General features: G+C 39.3%; 1 protein-coding gene across 1 annotated transcript in view; it reads left to right on the top strand.

Annotated features, from left to right (window-relative positions):
* Positions 1-8,603, top strand: part of sufu (suppressor of fused homolog (Drosophila)) — a 66,572-nt gene extending 57,969 nt beyond the window's left edge. Inside the window, exons 10-13 of the mRNA XM_055647008.1 lie at positions 2,235-2,369; positions 3,363-3,501; positions 4,778-4,843; positions 6,346-8,603. Of these exons, the coding sequence (XP_055502983.1) occupies positions 2,235-2,369; positions 3,363-3,501; positions 4,778-4,843; positions 6,346-6,435 (430 nt within the window). The 3' untranslated portion in view covers positions 6,436-8,603. The remainder of the gene's footprint in view (positions 1-2,234; positions 2,370-3,362; positions 3,502-4,777; positions 4,844-6,345) is intronic.
* The last annotated feature ends 3,399 nt before the right edge of the window (positions 8,604-12,002 follow it).

Here is a 12,002-nt window from a genome sequence, read left to right on the forward strand (position 1 = left end):
CACATCTTTGAGATGTGAAATGAAAATGAAGAATCTCAAGGAAATCCATAGGGTCTTAGGAAGAATGTGTGAACAACACAGACCACCCGAACTCGCGACCCTGAAGCCACGAGGCAATGTGACCCTATTTCAATATGTAATTATCCATAATCTCCTTTCTCTCCCACTTTAATGTCTACTTGAAGAGTCTTGTACCATATAAAAGATCTTATAGAAGCAGAAATTACAGAATTGCAGTTGCACCGCACAGACCAGTTTAGAGTAACAAGGTTGCTGGTCCTGATGAACATGTATCTAGATCTTCTGAAAACAAATGTTTGGAATGAAAGTGGGTTTGCTTACAATCAACCAAAGCAACAAAAATAATAATTTGAGTGAGATATCGGAAGAAGTGATACTTAAAAAAAAACAAGAATTCTGAAAAATGTTTAAAAGAGAAGACAGTGCAGGTTGAAATTACATTATTCATTTTTATTTTTCAAGTAAATATTTTTTAAATCTACTTTAGAATGGAGCAATAAGAAGCTGTAATCAAGATGTATTAAATATTTTATAATTGCACTATGGAAAAGTAATTTGTTAGACTAACCTAATGCCTGTTATTTTATTGCACTTGCTGCATGCAGTGTGGTTATTTAACAGATTAAGCAGATAACAGATTATTTTGTTTATATTCTTCATAAAGAATATTTGCTTCTCTCCTACTCCACAAATGTAATCAGATTTGCTAATGAACATTTGATGCTACAAGCAAATGATCTAAAGGACATTACTGGGTTAATTTTCATTGTGGAGATGTGCATAGTGCTCATAAACTAGTTTTCTATTGGGTTTAATGCTGTTTATGATTCTGAACTGTCTGTGAAAACTCGGGGGTATGAAGTGATTCTTGAGCTGGAAATTTACGGTTTGGTTTGGTATGTTTTAGTTTATCACAGTTGACAATTTACTTTAAAGTAAAAGGGCTGTCCCACTGCGGCGACCTAATCTGCAAGTTTAGACGAGTTTGCCCTCGACTCAAACTTGCAGCATGGTCAACGTGTGGTCCTAGGAGGTCCTATGAGGTCACAGGAACTCCCCTTCATGCTCGAGGGAAGTTCCCGAATACTCGCGGCCTCAGCTAGGTCGCGGAAATTTTTTCAGCATGTTGAAAAATGTTCCGCGAGTAAAATTTGGTCGGCATGGTTCTTTTTAACTCGTAGTGCAGTGGAGTGGGGTCGCTATTTAGTTACAGTCAGTCGAGGGCAGCCGTAGACAATCTTCTTCGCTGACTGGGCATTTTAGTTGGCTCATTGGAGTTTTCAGGACCCAGGAAAACCGACCGGTAGGTAAAATGCCCGGTAAACTTTATTATACTTCTTAAAAGTGTCTCCCTCCCCCTTCTCCTCCCCTTCTCTCCCCCTTCTCCCCTCCACTCCGTGCTCTCTAAAGGACTTACCGTACATTGTGCAGCCGTCGTTCCTTCCTCTTCATCGCGGGTGTGAATTTCAGACAGCGCTCCCCCGCTTTCCCTGGCCCCCGCCTTTGCGATGTGTGTGTGTGTGTGTGCAGTCGGTCGATCCAGCCCGTGGTTTCATCGTTGACGGTCGATCCAGCTCGAGGTTTTCCAGACGAGTGCCCTCGAGCTTGAAGGTCAAAGACACTCTTCTTAACTCACGGATTAGGTCGCCACAGTGGGACAGCCCCTTAAGAGTAACACAAAAACATGGCGAATCGTGTATTTATCACTTCATAATATGTACAGAAAGATAAACTCTAAGGTGAATTAACTTGCTTTGAGTGAATAATTGTTGGTCAGAGTTTGATTATTTTGAGCTGATAGCCTCTGCACTGCAGTTTGCTGACTCACTTTAATAGGTTGTGCTTGGTCACGTTCCATTCATGCCAGGATATTGATGTCACAAAGTCATACAGCACATATGCAGCCCCTTTGGCCTAACCTGTTCATGCTAATCACAATGCCCCACCTGGGCTAGTTCCATTTGCCAGTGTTTGACCCATATCCCTCTAAACCTTTCCTGTCCATGTTCAAATGTCTTTGAAATGTTGTTATTGTGCCTGCCTCAACTACTTCCTCTGGCAGCTCGTTCTATATATCCACCACCTTCTATGTGGAAAAAGTTGCCCCTCATTTCAAGATTTTTATTAGATGGAAATCAATAAAGAATATACTCAAAACTCGTATTAAACTATTACAAATGAATTTTAATTTGTTTCCTTATTCTGTTTTCTAGGACTAGGAAAGATAGTTTGGAGAGTGAAAGTTCTGCTGCTATTGTACCACATGAATTGATCCGCACCAGGCAGTTGGAGAGTGTACACCTTAAATTCAACCAGGAATCAGGAACTCTTATTCCACTGTCACTGAGGTGAACGGTTACAAAGTTTTGCTGAAAGAAATTAAATCCAAAAACTTCCTTCATAACATAATAAATGTTTTTTCCAACCAGTAAGGATCAGAGAAAATCAACAGTTGCATGGCTTTATCAAGTATGACAAGCTGTTAGTGCTCACTTTCAACCTTGGAGATAAGGATTAAAGTACGTTGGTACAGGTTGGAAAAATTGGAGGCAAAGCCACTCTAATTATCATGTGTTGAGAAGTGTTTTATTATCATATGTGCTGAAATGGAACTATGAAATTATTACTTGCAGCAGCACAACAGATATGTAAACAGAAGTGCTGGAGAAACTCAGTGGGTGCGGCAGCATCTATAGAGGGAAGGAAGTAGGCAACGTTTTGGGCCGAAACACTTCTCTAGACTGAAGTAGGGTGTGGGGGGGCGGGAAGAAGAAAGGAAGAGGAGGAGCCAGAGGACTGAGGTTGAGCTGAGAACGAGACAATAAGGGCTATCGGAAATTGGAGAAGTCAATGTTCATGCCGTTGGGGTGTAAACTGCCCAAGTGGAAAATGAGGTGCAGCTCCTCCAATTTCCGGTGGCGTTCACTTTGGCCATGGAGGAGGCCCAGGACAGAAAGGTCGGATTTGGAATGGGACAGGGAGTTGAAGTGCTGAGCCACCGGGATATCAGATTGGTTATTACGGACCAAGCGGAGGCGTTCGGCGAAATGATCGCCAAGCCTATGCTTGGTCTTGCCGATGTAGATCAGCTGACATCTAGAGCAGCGGATGCAATTTTTATTCCCCCAAAGGTTTGAGGTGTTGGTTGTAAAGGTGATCTGATAATAAGTACATGTCATCAACTCTCATGGTCCAGCAACTCAGCCATGCACAGGCCACATTTACAACCTAAATGAAAACAAGTCTTTATTATGCTGGTTCCCAGAAATTGTTTGATCCTAAAAAGATTTAGAAGAATATACATCCATGATATTGAAGAAATGTCATTGTGTTTATTTTAGAGGTAGATTGTTACATGGAAGGCACTTTACTTACAAAAGCATCACAGGAGATACAGCAATCACATTTGTTTCCACTGGAGTTGAAGGAGCGTTTGCTACAGAGGAACATCCATATGCAGCTCATGGTCCATGGCTACAGGTGGGCATCTACTGCATTGTCTTGTCTTCCTTTTACTCAGTATGGACAAGTAACACACTAGTGATAAGCATGCGTCCACAAATTGCTTTCCTTCTCCTTGAGAAGTTAAATAAATATCCACACCTACTAATTATAATCATAGCAATAATGAACTAACACCAGTAGTTTGACCCAAAATCTGATTAACTCGATGGATATTAGAGTGTTAAATATTCAATTACTGATAAATGTTGTGCAGTTTTCGCTCTGCTGCCATAGATGTTGTGCCCTCTTCATGTAAAGTTCTAACTTTAACAAAATACCAAGAATGGAATATGCTGTGAGAGAGAGAGGGGGGGGGGGGGGGGGGCAGTTCATTATATTTGTGGAGTTTGGTAAACGGCATATAACACAAACTTGTCATATCAAAGATTTATTTGGAAATAAATAATCTGGTACTAATGTGGATTGAGTGATTTGAGGTCTTGCTTTGTGATTGTACATGGTTACCATGAAGCCAGGGGGGGAAGAATTTGATGGTAGATTTTGAATGCCTTTGCACTTCATTTATTTTAGAAAATATGGTATGTTTTCTTAAAGCTGTTTAATACTTATTGAATCATACGCATGCAAGAGGTCTATGGGAAGGGATTTCAAATAAGAATCTTTTGCAGAACTCTGTGGGTAGATCACAAGATCAGATTGTTCTGGAAATGTTGATTGATCATTTCTCTTCTCCCCCCCCCCCCTAATATATTCGGGTTTTCAAATAATTTGGAAATTGACACTTCAGAAATTGTATGGTAGAAATTTAACTCTGGGTATTTGAGAAATGAGGACTGAGGAAATAAAATAAACACAGCGAGTTCTGTAAATGCTTTCATTATGATGGAAAGTCCTTGGATTGTTTTCAATTAAAACATGTAAGACTCTTCATGAAATACCAAAATTTCCAAGAACTGAAAGTACAGGGCTATGCATTTTAGGCTTGGTTAAAAAAATCACACGTTATTTTTGAATTAGCTACTTGGGTTTTGAAAGAGAATCATTGTCATTTTTAAGGATGAATCTAGACAGGATCTTTGTCACAAGTGTTCCTGTAGTGTTTAGACACTTTAAGCTTCAAGTATATTCATAATAATGTAATTGTAAAATAAAACTAAAGACAGTTTGTTGCGATGTTACCTCATTTCAATGAAAATAATGCCAAGCTGTGTTCCAGTGTTTTGCTCAAATTGCAGTAAAATGGTGACTAGTGTGGAAAAAAACTCCCTCACTTTATTGTAACTATTTTCAGATTCTGTTGAATGAAGAATTTGTGGAAAGGATGTTAGAGGATTTAGAAGACCTGGCCTCTCAAGAAGTAAGATTTAATGATCAAGATAGCGGGGCTTTGGGGAAATGTGCTCTTCTTTATATGCATGTGTTATAGAGAGAGAAGGAGAGATATATGTGTAGGCTTCGGAGTGCCAATTTGTAGCATTAAGAAAGCACATCAGCGCCTCTACTGAGAAGACCCGCAGCCACCCAAAAAAAAATGTCCCCCCCCCCATGTTTTGATAACGATTTCCGCCTCTGCCGGTGTCAACTCCTGAACATCGGTGAGACCAAGCTCAGGCTCGGCGATTATGTTGCTGAACACCTCCGCTCATTCCTCCTTAACCTACCTGATCTCCCAGTTGCTCAGCACTTTAACTCCTCCTCACAGTCCCAATCTGACCTTTCTGTCCTGGGCCGCCTCCATTGTCAGAGTGAGGCCCAGCACAAATTGGAGAAACAGCAGCTCCTATTTTGTTTGGGTAGCTTATACCCCAGCGGTATGAACATTGACTTCTCTAACTTCAATTAGCCCTTGCTTTTCCTCTCTCCATCCCCTCCCCTTCCCAGTTCTCCCACCAGTCTTACTGTCTCCAATTACATTCTATCTCTGTCCCACATATTCCCCTGACATCGGTCTGAAGAAGGGTCTCGACCCGGAACGTCACCCATTCCTTCTCTCCATAGATGGTGCCTGTCTCGCTGAGTTATTCCAGCATTTTGTGTCTAACTTCTGTTCCTGAGAATTGTTCATAATCCAAGCTGTTAATATGTCGCAAATGAATACAAAATGGAAGGTAGACACAAAATACTGGAGTAACTCAGCGGGACAGGCAGCATCTCTGGAGAGAAGGAATGGGTGATGTTTCGGGTCGAGACCCTTCTTCATGAATTTAACGAATACAAAATGGTCAATTGTGTCTGTAAAATAGTTCATTTGTATAGGGTGCCAATAAATCAGGCAGTTATAATCCAGGGAGGGCAGATTTCAAAATGAATTAGGCACTCAATGAAATATATAGAGGAAGAAAGATTGGGAGGTGAGGGGGACGGGGGGTAAAGAGAGGGAGAAAACAAATGAAGAACATTTAAGCAAGTTAAAATTTAAAATGTGCCAATACATGATGTCATTTTTGCACTTTCGAAAATATAATAGTTTGGTGTTTTCTAATCAACATCAAGTCTCAACTCCTTGAGGATGGGTTGAAGTTGATCAATAAACATTGTCCTATTATATTTTCAAAGTACACTTAGATTACTTGATAATGCAAGTTAAATTGGGTGATTATTATGTCAGCATAGTAACTGTTGAAATCTCGTGTTGGTACGGGGATGATGCTGGTTTTGTGAAACAAGGGAGAGCAGTACATGAAACCATGAATTGCGGGCTATTCCTTCCTTCTGAATTGTTGCTTATTTATGCATTAGTAGGTCAATAAAAATCCCACTTCCATCCCACTGCCCCCACTATTGCTTGTGTAATTGTATTTAATTTCATATTGCTGCTGTTCCGGGTTTTATCTCTGACTGTATGTTTAACTTTTGTAGGTGAAACTGCCAAAGGAGTACAGCTGGCCAGAGAAAAAACTGAAAATTACCATTTTACCTGAATCGGCATTCGACAGTCCTCTGCAGTAGCTAATAATACCAAGATTAAATGTTATCTGTGTAAAAATACCTTGCCTTTATGTTCCACTGCTAAACTTGCAAAAGTAATTTTGCAGTACATAATAGTTATTACAGTGCCCTCCATAATGTTTGAGGCAAAGACCATCATTTATTTATTTGCCTCTCTACTCCACAATTACAGAAAAAAGCACATGTGGTTAAAGTGCACATTGTCAAATTTTAACAAAAGGGCATTTTTATATATTTTGGTTTCACCATGTAGAAATTACAGTAGTGTTTATACATAGTCCCCCCATTTCAGGGCGCCATAATGTTTGGGACACAGCAATGTAATGAAAGTAGTCATGTTTACTATTTTGTTGCATATCCTTTACATGCAATGGCTGCTTGAAGTCTGTGATTCATGGACATCACCAGTTGCTGGGTGTCTTCTTTGGTGAATCACTGCCAGGCCTTTATTGCCGCCATCTTTAGCTTATGCTAGTTTTGGGGTCTATTCACCTCCAGTTTTCTCTTCAGCATATAAAAGGCATGCTCAATTGGGTTCAGATCGGGTGATTGACTTGGCCACTCAAGAATTGACAATTTTTTAGCGCTGGAAAAACTCCTTTGTTGCTTTAGCAGTATGTTTGGGATCATTGTCTTGCTGTAGAATGAACCGCCAGCCAATGCCTTTTGAGGCATTTGTTTGAACTTGAGTAGATAGGATGTGTCTATACACTTCAGAATTCATTATGCTACTGCCATCAGCAGTTGTATCTTCAATGAAGATAAGTAAGCTAGTACCTTCACCAGCCATACATGCCCAGGCCATAACACCCCCCCCCCACCACCACCATGTTTCACAGATAAAGTGGTAAGCTTTGGATCTTGGGCAGTTCCTTCTCTCCTCCATACTTTGCTCTTGCCATCACTGATATAAATTAATATTTGTTTCATCTGTCCACAAGACATTTTTCCAGAACTGTGGTTGCTCTTTCAAGTACTTCTTGGCAAACTGTAACCTGGCGGCATCCTATTTTTGAGGCTAACCATCTTGCAGTGTAGCCTCTATTTCTGTTCATGAAGTCTTCTGCGGACAGTGGTCATTGACAAATCCACACCTGACTCCTGAAGAATGTTTCTGATCTGTCAGACAGGTGTTTGGGGATTTTTCTTTATTATAGAGAGAAGTCTTCTGTCATTAGCTGTGGAGGTCTACCTTGGCCTGCCAGCCCCTTTGCGATTAGTAAGCTCACCAGTGCTCTCTTTCTTAATGATGTTCCCAACAGTTGATTTTGGTAAGCCTACGGTTTGACTGATGTCTCTAACAGTTTTGTGTTGGAGCTCTCTTATACCTGCATTAAGGAGGCAATTAAACACACCTGAGCAATTACAAACACCTGTGAAGCCATGTGTCCCAAACATTATGGCGCTCTGAAATGGTGGAACTATGTGTAAACACAGCTGTAATTTCTACATGGTGAAACCAAAATGCATAAATTTGGCCTTTATTACAATATGACAATGTACAGTTTAAATACATGTGATTTTTTCTATTACAAATCTCAAATTGTGGAGATCGGAGGCAATTAAATAAATGATGGGTCTTTGTCCCAAGCATTATGGAGGGCACTGTATAAAGGATGGCTACCTAGATATTGTAGTTTAAAGCTGCATTTAAAAAGTCACGCTAATGTTAAATCCATTCCAATTAAACTGGGACGTGTACTTTAGTTCACCAAACCTATTATATTAAAGACCAGTATGGGAGGGGAGCGAGCAAATCAGTTGCACGTAGTATTTTTATAGCTTATTGATGACTTAAGTGCTGATCAAGTACTGCTTGCCTAAAATTGTATGTATCCCATAGATGTGTGGATCATTGCCAAAGATGAGTTCCACAGCAGGTGACCTATTTTGGGGTATTTTCAAATTTATTATACTTTTGTACAATTTTATGACAGTCTTTTCACCAGAAAATTGATTCTTTTTCAATCAAAGTAGAGTTGGATGGTAAATATGAAGGGAAGTTGATGGAGCGAGTGGGTGAAAAGGGAGATGTTCGGACACGATCAACTTTTTCCTTTCACGTTAGTGGTAAATCAACTTTATAATCATCTCTCTGTTTAAAGATATTTTTGTTTAATGCATGAAATGGTAGATTTTTTAAATTAATTATTAGGATTCCATTTTTTATGTGTGTTATTTCACCCCCCCCCCCCCCCCCCCCCCCCCCCCCCATCATTGGATCATAGCCTCTAATAGCACAGAAAGGAGCACGTCAGCAATATTTCTACCATTCATTAATGCATTCCAGATCTTTTCAAACTGTATTAAATAAATTCCCCTAACCTCAATGATGATTCTTTGGACAGTTGCCTTAATACTAAATCCTGCAGTTACAAATCTTTCCTCCTGGAAACACATTGTGTGTGTGTTTTTTTTTTTTTAACATCAACCATTAAATCCCCCCTTCATTTTCTCGTAGGCCCACTTTCTCTAGCCTCTTTTCAGAGCTGATGTCTCTGAGGTTTTATTCTAGTATATTTCCTCAGCTCTCCTCTCAAGTTCTAGATGTTCTTCCAAAAGTCTAGTGTCTGTTCTGAATACCACTTAAGCTGGGAACTAACTAGTTATTTATAGAAGCTTGCATTAGCAAGATTTCACTTTTTGAAGTAATGGGGAATTGTATGGACCAGTGAAGAGATATTTTGCTAGCAATATATGTATTATTAATCCATGGATTGGTCAGCGTCTGTTGCTGATTAATTGCCTTAAGGTGATGGTGATAGCCATCTCCTTAAACTGCAATCTCTACTGTGAAGCTGCTTTTGATGTGTTGGGGAGTGAACTCTAGGACTTTAAACCAGGAATGGAGAATGCTCCCCCTACATGGAAGGGGGAGAAAGTATGATACGGTTGCTGTTGTTCCCAAGTCCTACCGTCTATTTTTGCTTTCAAATGGTCATAAGTTATTGGAACGGAATAATGCCATTCGGCCCATCAAGTCTACTCCACCATTCAAATCATGGCTGATCTATCTTTCCCTCTCAACTCCATTCTCCAGCCTTCACCCTATAACCATTGACACCCATACCAATCAAGAATTGTCAATCTCTGCCTTAAAAATATCCAATGACTTAATAATAATAATAATAATAATATTTATTTATATAGCACTTTTCAACAAAACCAGTATTTGAACCAAAGTGCTTTACAGAGATTGATTAAATTAATTGAACAGATCAATGCAATAAATCCATACAAATCAAAAAAAGAGAAAAAAGAGAAAAAGAAAAAAGACACAGAAACAGTACACTATAGAAATCAACATGAAACGTCCCCCCACAGCAGAATTCACTGTGAGGGAAGGCACCAAAAATATCCAGTTCTCCCCCTCATAGTCCACCCGAGGTCAGGGCCTATATCTGGCCTCCTCAGCCTTTTGTGGCAATGAATTCCATAGTTTCACCACCCTCTGACTACAGAAATTCCTCCTCATCGCTTTTCTAAAGGTATGTCCTTTTGATTCTGAGGCTATGGCCTCTGGTCCTAGACTCTCCCACTAGTGGAAACATCCTCTCTATCCAGGCCTTTCACTATTAACGAATGCAGAGGTTATTGGTTGAAAGATCCTATTGACGACTTTGGCAAGTTGCTGCAATGCATCTTACAGATGATATATATTGTACTTGAAATTCAATAATGACGCAGAGAGTGAATGTTTAAGGTGGTGGATGTTGACAATGTAACCATTTACTCTGGACTGTTTTGAGGTTTTTGAGTGTTATTAGAGCTGCACCTATCCAGGTAGGTACTTGCACTCCTTGTTCCTTCCACATGGTCAAAAGATTGTAGATTCAGATGCTGTGTCATGAATGTGCGAGTCAACATTGACTTGCCGGCTGCCATTTCTGTAAATTATCGAACTCTTTTAAAAATACACTTCTTTTAACGTATGAAATGCATTAATAAGTAATCATCGGGAAAATTGTCAGGTCACAAGTGTCAATGGACATTAATGTCTGGATCACTTTTAAATGTAATCATTTAAGGAGGATATTGCCTTGAATAACCATAAATGACAAAAGCCTATATATATATATACACATATATATACAGGTTGATCTGTCAGATGACCATTGTTTGAGCATCTGTTTTAACAGTTGTCCTGAACAAAATAACTTAGAGCTATCATGAAGTTGTTATGCTCTATTCTAGGAACTGATTTACTCCATGTCCAGTCGTTTTAAGATTAGGTTTATGATGCAAAGTCCAGTAACGCCACTTGGATTCAAACATGATTGTTCCAAATTAGTAACTAAGAATTAATAACTCTAATTAATTTTGCTACCAGTGTCATCCAGGTGGTTTTTAAAAAATAGATTTATATTTAACATGAGTTTGCTAACATTAATGGATAAAGCCTGACTCTATTCTGCCACTGAAATGGTTGATGCCAGAACTTGTGGCAGATTAGTTAAAAGTACAAGACTTCAATTCACTACACTAGTAGCTTGCAATTGGCATTCTAGGTGAACATTTTTGTAGTTCATCTCTTGTGTGCAGTGTTTTGTTTTGCATAGAATCTTGACGCACGACAGATTTGATCGAGGAACCCCGCAGAACTGCAGTGTAATCCATTGTTTTTAGATACTTTTAAGATGCTTCATTTTTAGATACCTTTCTAATGAAGATTCCTAGCAGAAGTGTCTTAATGTTTTATTGTAGTTGCCCAATGTAAATTTTTTCTACCCTGTGTGTGCAGTGCAGCTTGGCTTGCACTTTTGTAATATTTTTGTGAATCACTAAACTATTCCATCAGTAATCTGTGCATTAAATAATTTACTTGATAATTCAAGCTGTTTAATTTGTGTTTGTGTGCAATGATCCATTTATCTGAAAATAAAGGTTTATTCAATGTAACTTCATTCCACACTGTTCTTGCTTCCCGAATACGTGCAATGGACAAAGAGAGGTTTGTATTTTATGTAGAGTTGGAAATTGCAACACTATTGGGAAATAAATCACATTTGGCTTTCCTTATTACTTTCTTCTTCCTGTGAAACATTAAAAAAAATATATGATTTCTTGCTAGTTCCTGTATTTTTCAGTGGTCAAGTGCTTAGACTTTAGAGATATCGCAAGGAAACAGATCCTTCGGTCCACCACGTCTGCATTATCCTGCAATCAGCCCGTACACTAGCACTATCCTACACACTAGGGATGATTTACAGAAGTCAAATAATCTACAAACCTGCACATCTTCAGAGTGAGAGGAAACCGGAGCACCCGGTGAAAATCCACTTGGTCAAAGGGAGGATGTCCAAACTCCGTATAGACAGCACCTGTAGTCAGAATCGAACCTCTGGCACTGCAAGGCAGCAAATCTACTACTGCACCAGTACAGTGCGGGCTATTTTTTCTGAGCAGTTTATAATATAGTTCCCTCTGAAATTACTCTCAAGAGAAATACATGCCAAATCTATTTTCTCTATTCAACTGGTGTTACTCAGGCAAGTAAATCTCGACATTCAATAGTACTTGCAAAACTTAGAAGTCAGTATCTTTCACTTCTCACTGGCACCAAGTAA

This window comes from Leucoraja erinacea, chromosome 15 (assembly GCF_028641065.1).
Source record: "Leucoraja erinacea ecotype New England chromosome 15, Leri_hhj_1, whole genome shotgun sequence".
In the NCBI taxonomy this organism is placed as follows: Eukaryota; Metazoa; Chordata; class Chondrichthyes; order Rajiformes; family Rajidae; genus Leucoraja; species Leucoraja erinaceus.